The sequence below is a fragment of the Myotis lucifugus genome, unplaced genomic scaffold (genome assembly GCF_000147115.1).
Source record: "Myotis lucifugus unplaced genomic scaffold, Myoluc2.0 scaffold_33, whole genome shotgun sequence".
Lineage (NCBI taxonomy): Eukaryota > Metazoa > Chordata > Mammalia > Chiroptera > Vespertilionidae > Myotis > Myotis lucifugus.
This window is the reverse complement of record NW_005871081.1, coordinates 7,828,164-7,841,611: the sequence shown is the minus strand read 5'-3', so window position 1 is coordinate 7,841,611 and position 13,448 is coordinate 7,828,164. Positions and strand designations below refer to the sequence as shown.

At 39.5% G+C, this 13,448-nt stretch overlaps 1 protein-coding gene across 1 annotated transcript in view; it reads right to left on the bottom strand.

Moving 5' to 3' along the window:
• Positions 1-362: 362 nt before the first annotated feature.
• The window catches only part of SLC10A2 (solute carrier family 10 member 2), a 15,644-nt gene continuing 2,558 nt past the window's right edge, over positions 363-13,448 (bottom strand). Inside the window, exons 2-6 of the mRNA XM_006086918.2 lie at positions 8,665-8,783; positions 4,303-4,391; positions 3,063-3,238; positions 2,137-2,294; positions 363-490 (exon numbers count right to left, since the gene is read on the bottom strand). Coding sequence (XP_006086980.1) covers positions 363-490; positions 2,137-2,294; positions 3,063-3,238; positions 4,303-4,391; positions 8,665-8,783 — 670 coding nt within the window. The remainder of the gene's footprint in view (positions 491-2,136; positions 2,295-3,062; positions 3,239-4,302; positions 4,392-8,664; positions 8,784-13,448) is intronic.

Here is a 13,448-nt window from a genome sequence, read left to right as displayed (position 1 = left end):
TAGTAATAATTCAGTGGATCTGTTATAACATACAAAAAGTCAGATGCTCATCTCTGAGTTATGAGATTCTGGGTAGGAATTCAGTTCAGGAGTTATGAGGTTCTTAGTGTTATCAGGTTTAGCCGAGGTTTGAAGATATTGTTTTTGGCATATTTCAAAGACACAAAATATTTATTTACATATAAATATTTGTCACATTAAAGATTTGGACCACCAGTCACTTGGTACCCAAACCAATAAATATATAGATTCAGTTGCAATTAAAATTTTCACTTTTTTTCTTGCCAAATGTCCCAGCGAAACAAATATTTTAAAATATTGTTATAGTTCTTTAGAATTCTTCTTTTTTGTCCATATGGTGTCTACTTTTCATGTGCTTGAAATCCTTCATTCACCTTATAGAGCGATGACTCGGAGACTGTTTCATTGCTTTTGCTCTCGGAAAATTCCTGACGGTTTTTCCCATAACATTTCTTATATGTCAAATAAACTAGAAAAAACAGAGGGAGGGTTAAGCAAATTTTATAATAATTAGCTACAAACTTACTTTGGACAGTGATTATAAGCTATGACTCAAAAAGCAATTTGCACATTCTGTAGGCTGGAGGCTACTTAGAGAGCAAGCACCATTCTAGTTCCATGGATGCTCATAGTAAGAGGAAGGACTGCACTTCAGGCAGACCTAGCATACAATTGTACAGGGTACTTGCTCATGACTTATACAGGTGGTACTCACCAACAACAATAGCAGAAAACATTTATTCCGTACCTACCATTTCCCAGTTATTGTGCTAGTCCTCAATAATTATGTTACATGCAAAGGGGTAATGTCCAAGACCATGATCTCATGGTCTGTGTGGGACTTGAGCTGGAATAACATTCCATCTCTCCCAGCCTTCATTCATTCCTTCCCATAGGAGGGGGGTGACTGATTGGTGATCAGCCTTCCTATCTTCCATGGAGCTGTTAGTCCTTGGTGACAGCCATTTCTCAGCATATTTTTGAGATCTGTTTCACTTGGACAGACTGCCTTGCAAGAGGACACCTGCAGTTTATGTGTGTTATGGCACATGTGTGAGGCAGTGGAAAGAGGCAGTATAAACAAGCCCATTTGATCACAGTTTTGAGCCATTTTTTCTAATTGTTTTATCTGTAATAAAAGTGCTATTTTATTATCTAAATATCTGATTTTTTTCTACATCTTAATTGGTTTCAAAGTTCACAGGGGAAGAGAAGGTTTTATTACTTTCAAATTCCAGTACCTCATACTTATAAGTGGTATAACAATATTGTCTACCTGATAGGGCAATTGTGAACATTAAATGGGATAAAATAGTAAAGTGCCTCCCATGGCCCTAGGACAGTGGCCGGCAAACTGCGGCTTGCGAGCCACATGCGGCTCTTTGGCCCCTTGAGTGTGGCTCTTCCACAAAATACCACGTGCGGGCACGCACGTACAGGGCGATTGAAACTTTGTGGCCCATGTGCAGAAGTCGGTATTTTGTGGAAGAGCCACACTCAATGGGCCAAAGAGCCGCATGTGGCTCGAGAGCCTCATGTGGCTCATGAGCCGCAGTTTGCCGACCACTGCTAGGAGAATAGTAAGTGCTCAGTAAACATTAACCACTGTTATGATACACAGCTGAGAAAGACAATGTCCTGCTTCAAAGATCTTAATATGTCAATATCAATATCTCCTTAGGTCGGTCCTGAACTTTTCTGATAAATATCCTATATTTACAAAGCATATAAAGACATGCTTCCAGTTCAGGGTTCCTGGAAGCATGTAGACAGGGACACAATAAAATTGTTCTAACAGGTTGTTCTAGCCTCCCTAGCTACTGAGGAAAAGACAGTCAATGGAGAGCATCGATCTCCATTACTTTACACTTCAAAATAATCCTTACCAGAACCTTTGGGTAAAATTATATTATTTCATCAGCAGTTGGGAAGTCCTGATAATATTATGACTGGCTTTTCCCACCCATTCTCTTTTTCACTACCAGAAAAGAAGGTGTTTAATTTAATTTATATAGTTCATTGCCAGAAAAAGGTTATTTTAAAAAATGTCATATTAGTAACTCCAGGATTTCTTAATGAATATCTGAATGAAACGTGATTAGCATTATGGCTTACCTCCCAAGAATATTGCTGCAAAGACGAGCTGGAAGATGCTGTAGATGAGTGGGAAGGTAAACACCTGGTTGAGCTCCTCAAAGGTGAAGGAGAGCTGGACCACGGTAGAACACAGCTGAGTGTTCTGCATCCCTGTTTCCAAAGCAACCGTGCGGCATCTGAAAGAACGGTAGGAGAATATATGTTTCTATTCTTCTGTTTTGCTTTGCTTTGTTGTCATATTACATTATAAACAAATATAATGAGAATAAGTACATATATATGTACATATGTCTGCCTTGCTTGGAGAATAAGGATGCAAGACAATGGAAGAGCTCAACCTGCATGGTCCAGGGCATGGCCCAGAAGAATTTCAGCAAAAGAGAGGCAGTCAGTATTTTCTTTTTGGGAGACTTGCATAATTTAGGAATGAATGAATCAATTTAGAATGACAACTTTAGAAATAGGGTAAATGTTATTACAAGTGAAAAATTTTGAATTTGTCATCCATATTTACAGCTGTTACAGGTTGAATTGTATTCTCTCAAATGTGACCTTATTTGGAAATCAGGTCATTGTAGATAAAATTAGTTAAGATAAGGTGATTAGGGTGCACCCTAGTCCAATGGGACTGGTGTCCTTATGAAAGGGGGAAATTTGGACACAGAGACATGCATTGAAGGAAGACCATGTGAGGAGAAACGGGAGAGGATGGCAATCCACAAGCCAAGAGGAAAATGTCTGGGATCGATCCCCCCTCACATCCCTCAGAAGGAACTAAGGCTGCTACACATTTTTTTTGATTTCTAGCCTCCAGACTGTAAGACAATGCATTTCTGTTATTTAAGCAAGTCTATTTGGGGTGCTTTGTTATAGCCACACTAGCAAACTAATACAAAAGCTATTACAGAAAAAATACCCCAGTTACCTTTACCAAAATACCATACCTGTGCCAGGGCTGACCAGCTATCCTAGCCAGAAAAAACCCTAGCGAGTAACCGGCCACAGGAAATATTGTTCCTACGATCCACAGTTTGGGAGCAATGATCCAGGCAGATTGGTACAGTATTCCTCCCACCACAGCTATGAGCACGATAAGGACTGCACCTGTGATGGATCCAATCTGGAAGAAAGACACAAGCAGACCCATCAACTGTGATAATGAAGTTACCTCTCAGTGTCTCCTCACCTGATGGCCATGGTCAGCCCACCAAGAATGCTGGTGCTTGTCCCACATTTTAATTTTTGGAAAATAAAATTTTTTGGAAAATAAAGCGTCCATGCTTGGTTAGCCTGAGGAAGATGTACTAGCTTGCAAATTATCCCTGTCAGAGATGAGGAAAACACACCCAATAAAAAGTAGAAGACATGGCTTCTAGAGTCCACTCTTCCTGCTCTCCTTGTTTTGATAAGTCATGAAACCTCTCTGAGTCTTAGTTTCTTTGTCTGTACTTGAGGATAAAATTTTGCCCTGATTACTTTTTATTATTGTTACAATAATAAGAAAATGGATATAAAACTCTATAAAAGTTAAAGGCATATGCAAACAAAAGCCACTGTTGTTATTGTTTTTCCCCTTTCACATTGAAAAAAGTGGATTTTAGAACTTTTTTTAACCAGAGAAGCAAAGAATACCAACTAACTTATTATGCTTTCTGATCAGTGGAACATGGCTTTGTCTATATCTATGTTTATATATCTATGTCATCTATGCCTATATCTATAGCATCTTTACCCATATCCATATCATCTAGCTAGAATATAGTTGGTGTAGGGAAATGAATGGTTACAAATTAGTATCACCTACTAATTACCAGGCACAAAACTACATATGGATACAGAGATAAGAAAGATATTATCTATATTTTAAGACCACGGTATAGATATATTTTATAAAACAAACCCACATAAGAGAGATAAGAGCAAAGTGCTGTGGGAGTACAGAGTATAGTAAAACCAAGAGATGATGTTTGAGTTGATTATTCCAAAGGGTGAATAAAAATTTGCCCTGTGGATAGAGTGGAGAAGGACATTCTAGAAGAGTGGACAGCATGGCTAATAATGTTAATGCTCATCCCTGTAGGATTAGGTTTATACTATAATGAGAAAACCATTGTATAGCTGGAAAGACCTATCATTTCAACTGTGGAGCAATTGACTGTGCAGCCTATAGCATGGGCCACTTACCTTAAGTATGATCTTGGCTTTCTGGGGCCATTTGTGATTAACAAACATTCCAATGGAAACAGGAACAACAAGAGCCACCAAAGACGTACCTGAAAATGACAGAAGAGCAATTTGATCAACAGGACACAGCACAAGGAAAGAGGAAAACAAAAAAGTAGCCTGTAAAAGGCTTGGGTAATATATCACTCTCCTTCTTGAGAACACAAAACAGAAAAAACAAACACACACTCCTTCCTTATTCACGTCAGTACCTAATTTAATATTACTGAAAAGAATTGATAATATTGATATAAATCCTTTCCCTAAATCTCAGGTTAATTTTTAAGCGTTCCTTATACTTCCAATCACTATATTTTGGTTTCAATTGGTCAGAATCTTGCCTTATTTGATGTTTGGATCCTTATATTCTGGGAAAATACCTTTTCAGTGTGTGTGTGTGTGTGTGTGTGTGTGTGTGTGTGTGTTCTCAGAGAGACATAGATCATGTTTTATATCTGTCTGTTACTTCATGGTAGTAGAAATAAAAGGAAAAGCTCAAATTTCTCCAGGCCTTTGGTGGGCTAATGACTTCTGGTTAAGACTGACTTTGGTTATTCAAATCTATAGATGAGAGGTGAGAGAATAGATTGAAAAGCATGCTTTAACTTTTCTGTGTGATAATGTATTTGGTCACCTCTCAAACAATTATATTCTTTGCAGGAACGTGCTCACCCAGCCAAATAAAAGAGTCATACTTCATATTCACCGTGTTAAATTCACTGCTGTTCTCGTGACATGTGGTTGTTTCTCCATATTATTTAACACTCATTTGTTCAATAGCTGCTTTTATATAATATAGCATCAACAATTTCTAACTTCTCATGGGCCGTTTCTTTTTTAAACATCCTTTTAAATCAGTAAGAGAAAGCGGAATTGAATAATGAAATTCTGAAAGTAGATGTTGCTTAGTACTAAAGTAGATTGAACTAGGACTGAAAAACAAATTCTACATTCCAGGTCTGTAAATATGACTTTAAAATGAATATAATAATGATAAAATCATAATTTTTGTAGCCTTTGGTGGCTAAAGGTACCAAGAGCAGGACAAAAAAAGTAAGATGACAAGGAGGGTAAGGAAAAAATGAAGGAACAATAGATACGTAAAAGGATCATTTATAGTTATACTGGTAAGAACCCTCAGAAAAATCCCCATTGGGGATCCTTTCATCCTGCTATTTTGGGAGGAGCCTTCCTCCCCTGTCTTGGGTCTCCAGACTATTCCCTAAATTGTGTGAAGTTTGTAGGCCTTGAATTAAAACATCTTAATATGCATTCTTTGTACTGTGGTAGCTTAAAACTAGGTGCAAATACTGTGCTTAGAATGTGTGTGGTTTGGTCTTGGTAATGTATTTCGTGTGTCAGATCTGTGCAAAGGCAGCCCACTCCTGTATTTGAGCCCGCTTTATCTCTCTGGGACCACCTGCCGAAATCCAAGACAGACTTCCTCTCCTGACCATGCGAAGCCAGGATAAAATTTTTGCAGGACTTGAAGGTGATTGGAAAAGGCACTCTTAGCCTTTCACATTGAGAGTGTGTGGCTCCTACCTGCAGAGGTGGGTTGTCCCAACTCTTTACTCCTCAGTGGACCAGAGCTCCTTCTATTTTCTTCTCTCAGACTCTGTTTATTCTCCTTATTCCTCATTTGCTTGTGCTTTCTGTCAAATGTCTGTCTATTCATTGGCTTACAGCTACCCTCTTAGAACCATAACTTGGTCTTTAATCAGTTTACACAGCAGATACAGGAGGAAAGAGAGGTAGAAAGAAAAAAGAGAATAAAAGAGAATGGTAGATGGAGGCATGTGGTGCAACTTGGACCCATATAGTCTCAGAGGTGAGCCTTATTTGCAAATTGTGGGAACTGTGCAAATCAATAAGGCCTCCAAGCCGTGGTTCCCCTGTTTGTGAAATGGGTAAAACGTTGTCTGTCTCACAGTGTATTGTGAGAATTGGGTGGTGAAATAGATGTATAGTTCACGGTACTGGATACTCTCAAATGTAGGGGAGAGAGGAGTAGAATGATAACTTTTACTGCAGTGTGTTTTCAGTGGAATCAGCTGTACGAGCTGCCTCCTCCTCCATGCAGATGTCATCATCTGAAGGGGCTCAGCGGGTGTTTATTGAATTCCTCAAAGCATGGTGAGCACCGTGAGGGAGCACTGCGAGGAGTCTGTGGGAATCAGTCTTGCCCACAGAGCAGAGTGGAGAGCAGACCAGGGGGCTATTTCCAGCTCCCTGGTCATCTTGGACAAATGAAACAGTTACCATGAACCTTAACGTCCTCATCTAAAAAGTAGCGATAACATCTTTTGAAGGAATTAGGTTGTTTGTTTTCACATTAAAGGATTAGAAAAACCAATAGCAAGAAGGTTAGGTTGGAAACAGGCTTAGCAGAATGGAGAGTAGGCAGAGTTAGTATCTGCTTTTCAAACTCTCATTTAAAATTTTTTCTCTTTTTTCTTCTATTTTCTATATTCTTCCTTTTTTCATTTTACTTCTTCTTTGATGAAGTAAATTACTACTCACTCTTTCTTACTTTCTCTTCCTTTCAAAATGTACTCACATTAAAGGATGTGATATACGTCATTCACACCACAGTTAGAATTACGCACATTGCTATAGGGCAGTGATGGCGAACCTATGACATGCGTGTCAGAGGTGACACGCGAACTCATTTTTTTGGTTGATTTTTCTTTGTTAAATGGCATTTAAATATATAAAATAAATATCAAAAATATAAGTCTTTGTTTTACTATGGTTGCAGAGTTAAGTTAGGGTTTTTCAAAATGCTGACATGCCGAGCTCAAAAGGTTCACCATCACTGCTATAGGGCATTTTCCAGGAAATGCATACTAAGAAAATATTTTAAAGCTTAATTTTTTCTTAATGAGTTATAGAATTAAAGCTCTTCATTCCACAGACAAACCCTTTGAGAGGCCTACAATGTGTACCACTCAAGCAAACTGCATTCTCTAATTTTAAAGAAGGTGAACTCCAAGGGAGCAGGCTGAGAGCTCAGCAGCATGAGCATAGATAGGCGGTTATAGAGGGTCATTCTAAAACCTGTTGCAACAGGATATTATGTCTGATATGGAGGAATTCCCAAGGGGTCACTAGAAGGACCTTGTAGGGAAATCCTATACTGAACATGGTGTGTCAAGGCGGACTACTTTTTAAAATAAAAAAATCCTTTTTTTTCCCCTAATGGCCATGGTAAAAGTGGAGAGAGAAGAGACTATCTGAAAATATTATAATACATATTGTCCCCAATTACATTTCCAAAATTTATCCCAAATCACTTGTGTAGAGCTTTAAATCATGGTTTATCACAGAAAACAATCTTCCTTAGAAATGGAAGGGATTTTAGGTGCCATCCAGTCCAGCTTTCCATGCCAATAGGAATCCTTTTTACAAACGTGCTGGTGTGTCGCTATTTAGCCTTTGTTTACATGCTCCCTTCAATGGGACACCTATGTACCTCTTTGAGGCAGCCCACCAGGGAGACATTTGTCTCCAAGGTCAGCTGAAAATAGACTAGCATGCAATGTACCTGGTGACTGATACCAATGAACTACTTCCCCTACATCTCATCTTGTATGATGATAGTTCTATGGGAAATGCTCGGTGTTGGTGGACCAGGAACCATCTTGTTCTTGATACCATGTTACATCAACAACCTAGTCTTCCACCATCATTTATTGTCCCCAAAACAGAAAAAAAGCTCCATTGAGATGAGGATGAATATCTAGGAATTGAAATGAGTGGAGACAGAAAATTTAACTTCTTGGGGCATGACACACAGACTGTGCCAGTAATCAACTTTTGAATCAACATGTGGCTCACAGTTAAGTGTTATAAATAATATGTTTTATCTGGTAGTTTCCTATTGCCACACTTATGATTGCTTACTGGGAGCACTATTTTTAAATCATTGGTGGAATGATTTTTGTATTTCTTCAGTCTAAGTGTCTGGGAGCAAACGCTTGTCACAAGCTAGTTGCATTGTGGGTTAAGGAAAGTATAGCAACTTGGCCTCCTCAGGCCCAGACAGCTATGCCAGGGGACCCTTTAAATTGGCCCCTCTCCCTGTGATTTCATTGGAGGAACAAGCCAGTTTCTCCCACGGTGCCATGGTTTGGAATTTAGATTCTGCCAACTCTAATTCAAAAGCAGGGGTGGCTTGCAATGAAATCCTAACTGGGCACAAACTGCTGCTGGTGCCAGAGGCAAACACCAGCTGGGTCTGAGCCTGGCCTGAGAACCCAGCCGGGGGTAAGCAGAGAGGAGGAGAAAAGTATGCAGAGATCTTGCAGAGCAATGACTTACCTATGTTATCATAGGGAATTATGATCGTCCCCGAGTCGACCCACATTTTGGTATAGATTAAGAGGCACAGCGGCATCATTCCCAGGGCCAGCAGCGTGGAGCATGTGGTCATGCTGACGCTGAAAGGAAACGGGCAGGTTGATACGTCCACCAGAGTTTTCCAGGGGAGAGGTTGTTTCATGCTCAGATAGTCCTACAAAAGACTGTCTCAACCAGCGCACCACTAAGTCTGATGGACAGAAATACACAAGCGCCCCAGCAATTGCAGGGTTCAGCCTCGGGCAAAACGGTGAGATCCGTATTTGGTGTCTTCCTCCTTTGTCTTGTGCCATCCCTCCCTCCCTGTCGGTCCTCAAGAACCAGACAAGATAGTTAATGGCCACTCATTATTAAACTCATTATTAAACAAGATCCAAGGTGCTAGGCCATGCCACCCTTGAACCTCCAATCAGAGAACAGCAAACACACTTTTATATGGAAGAGACAGTAGGGGCTCCTCTATGTCTGTCTGTGTTGGGATGAGATGGGGCTCCCTGGGCCCTTAGGGGAGAATGCATGTCCAAGAGAGGAAGCCTCAGTGTAGTTCCTTAAAGAGAAAATTATTGCTACAAATGCTCAAATCTTGAGAAAAGAAGAGAAGCTGAACCCCCCCCCAAACACACACACACACACACACACACACACACACACACACACAAAGCAAACATACAAGCAGACAGGGGAGGGCTAGATTCTATTTCTGCTAAGAAATTACCAAATGTGTATTGAGAAGAACAAGCGCCTGGTACACTCCTCCTGACAGCATGTGTCAGAAGAACAAGAGCCTGGTGAGCGGATTTTGACTTTTGACCTGTGTTTGAGTGAGTGGAACTGGCTGAGTGGATTTTGACTTTTGACCTGGAAGGATTAATGTGGAGGGATGTAATTTTCAGCACTGTGACAGTGGGTGGAAAAGAGGCTTTTGGGGAATGGGTCTTCCTGCTCCCATTAAAGTGCCCTTGTATATAGGGGTACATTTTTTTGCTCAGGGAACAGTGCCTTAAATAGCTGGGCCAGACACTAAAGCCAGACACTGCCTGGGTTAGTAGCAGGCATGGCCACTTACTATGTGACTTTGGGTCATTTACCTCTCTTTGCCCATTTTCTTTTTGTAAAATGAAAATCCTAATCACTGCCACCTCACAGACTATGAGAACTGACTGAGCTAAGTATTCCAATACTTAGAATAATGCAAGGTGCTCATTAAAAGCTAGGTGGTGTTATTATATATCTAGTCATAGTGTGTGCTATATTGAAGCATAATTCCAAGTCAGAAAATCAGAGAAATTTTTCTGATAGGCTCTTTCTACAATAGTTGTAGCATCGAGGCTATCAGAACAATAAATTCTTAAAAGTATATATGTGTACTTGGAGGAAGATGCTAAATTATTTACACCACCTGCCTCCCCCTCCAAAAGAACAACAGATACAAACCACCCTACGCAATGCTAAGGAAAACAGCTGAAGATAAGGAATTTAGTTTCAATGCATCTAACTTAGCACAGTTTTGGCAAAATAAAGGGTGGGGACAATATTTACCAGGGGCTTAACTTCCCTAATAATCATTTAAAAAAATAAAAGACCAGGAATGACCTCACTGAAACCGTGTTTTAAAGAATTTAGGAAAATCCCAATAAACCCAGATGCTTATATGCATAACCCATACACACAGACAATAGGGTGGTGAAGACTTGGGGTGGGGGGTGGGGTGGGGGGGGGAGGAATAGAGGGAAGAGGGAAATAGGAGGGAAAGAGGGACATATGTAATACTTTCAACAATAAAGATTTATTTAAAAAAAGAATTTAGGCAAAAATACTTGTCTTAGTAGAGCTAAAATAGTGCAACAATAATCAATACTAGAGTATATGTAAACTATTTCTAAGAAGTTCAATTGATTATTGTGACAAGTTAATTTAGATACAAAATATGATGCAAAGGCAGTGTCCTACAGCACACTAACTGAATTTGTTATAAATTGTACTTTGTCCTACTTAGAATTAAAGTACTGGGGTTGTTATTTTCCCTCTCTCCCAACCTTCCTCACTTTTTATGCCATTCTCTTTTTATTTTCTATTTTTAAAAATCAGTTAGAATGGATTTAAGACTATCCCATAAATAACTTTGATTCCAGTGTATCCGTGTGCTTTCTCTCATGGAGAGGACAGATATGTGGGGGTGGAGTCGGCAGTGCTCACTACCTGGATCACAGTGAAGAGAAGCCTGAGAAGTTTTTGTTTTAAACTGAGAATGAGTTTTAGAAGAAAGTCTGTTTCTCTCCTTGTTTTTCTTTTAAATTTCCCTGTGAAAGCTTTAGTTCTAAGTTTTTTGCTAAGACAACTTATGAAGTTGTATCATGGTTGTGAGTGTGGTGAGAGCAGTTTCTTAAAGGCCACAGGAGGGATAGGACAGGAGCTGGAAAAGGACATGGTTTAGTTTTCATGGAACATCTTGGCAGTGAGGTGTGGGAGGAGACGAGAGAAGAGGTGGCTGCAAGTTGATACCATTTGAACTCATATGAGAACACCATCAAACCACTCAAAATGAGGTGAAAATTCACAGATAAGCACTTTTAAGAAGCAATGTAGGGGGAATTCATTAGTAAAAGAAAAATATCATTTCATAAGAAAAAAATGTGAAGTCCTATAAAGAGCATAGTTGTCAACAATAGAAATACTACCATGAACTTATATTGGAATGAGAGAAAATGTAAGAAAAAAACCACAAATCTCTTGTCTTTAATTCATGGCTTTAGCTCTATTCACCACCAGGGAGAATTATTATATTTTTTGCAAATAAGAGCAATAAATGAGAATTCAGTGAATGTTGAGGAATTTGGTGAAGTCAGTAATTAGAATGTAAAATATTGTAATCATATTAGAAGTAAACACCAAGTTTTAAAGATCAAAGGGAGTGTGTATAGGTAGTGCTAGAAAGTGGAGATGCCGTAAGTTATAGAAATAATGTTGAGCAAAGGATAAGAATCTGGATAGGGATAAGTGGATAGGTCTGGATTCAAATTTTGACTCTGACATGCACTGACTCTGTGACCTTGATCAAAGGTATGAGCCCTAATTTTGTCATCTATCACATGCAGAAGATAGTAGTACTGGCCTCAGAGGAATATTTTGAGGATTAAATACACCAATGTATGTAGAGTACTTATGCTGTATGTGCCTAACAAATATTAGCTAGTAAAATAGAATTAGATGCTACATGAGAGGAACAAAGCTTGGTTACTTTGAGGAAAAATAAAGGAAAAAAGAAACAGTGTTGGATTAATTCTTAGGAGCTGGACATTTATCCGGTTGAAATGGGAGTTAAATTTATGATAAACTGAAGGGACAGGGATCTTGAACAACTACAATAGGAGGAAGATGAACAATGGAACAATATTTGGCCATAAAACCAAGGATGTGGTAGGAAAATCTAGAAACTATTAAATCTAGGAAATAATAAAAGGGAGCATAGAAAGTACATGGCAGCTGAAAATTGGGGGCAACTGAAGAAAGGATATGAAAGGAAAGTGAGAAGGGGAAGTCCTTGCATGGTGTGGTGAGGCCATTGCTAAGAGAGGAGACTTGAAAGAGAGGACTCTCTGGGGATAGAGCAGACACAGAAGGTGGGATGTCTTGGTGGCCCTTGAACCGTGGGCCTGGGACTCAGCAGATACACCTGAAATGTCATTTTTATTTCTCCCTGAAACTATTTGTGCATAATACACCCACTGGACAGGTAGCACAGGTGAGAATACCTGTGCACTGATCAGATTCCCACAACTTTCAAGGCTGGAGAAGGAGTCAGAGAAGGAACTGAAATATCACTTGCTATATTTCAATGAGCAAGGATATAATGAGCAAAGTCTGTAATTTTTGATATGTTGTGTATGTGTGTATTTTGTGGTTGTTGTGTGTCGTTTTTCTTTCCTTATTTTTGTCACTAGAGATTTCAAAATACAACTGTCGCCCAGGTTTGGAAGAGATGATAGGGTGTGGGAAAGATCTGGTTTTTCCTCCCAGCAACCACATCCAGGAAAGGGAAAGCCAGGTGGAGGTGTTTTGCTGGACTGTGTGGTATCTGTCCAACCAGCGCAGAGACCTGTTGGTATAAACACTCATATGGCTGCCCTTGCTAGAGTTCAGGTAGAAATGGAGTTGGTAAAGTTCCAAGAGAACAGAATTAGAAATATAAATGGTAGATAGAATTGTATCTAAATGAATTATCAGAAGACTTTAGTGATCCAGTGCTCACTTCAGAAGAATGAAAAGTGCTGGAAAACTGTTTCCCAATAGCTGACTATCACTCTCTTAATTGACTTTAAAGAAACATTGAACAGTGTTCCCCTAACATATGCAATGTATAATGTCATCATCTTACATAGCAACATACCTTCTTGTAATGATAATGGGTTATAGTGAGAAACATTTTTGCTCCACTAAAATGCATGTCTTGTGTGTGATTGTGTTTGTCCCTAAAATAAGCCATACAGAGGCTGCTGTGCATAGTGAGGTATCCTCTTTCCTCGGGAGGCATGCTGGGTTTTTCTCTTGAGATCAAACTTTCCGAGCCTGCTGCTGTGGGACTCAGGCCTGCCTCTCTAGGCCCCTTTCCTACTTCTTGTTTCTCATCTTTCTGGGCTTGGAAATAGCACGCTGGAGTGTTAGAATTAGGGGAGGAAGTAGGTTCTGTGTGAGAAATGTTTATGTGATTAAGTGGGATTTATTTTGGGTGTGCAAGTTTTTACTGG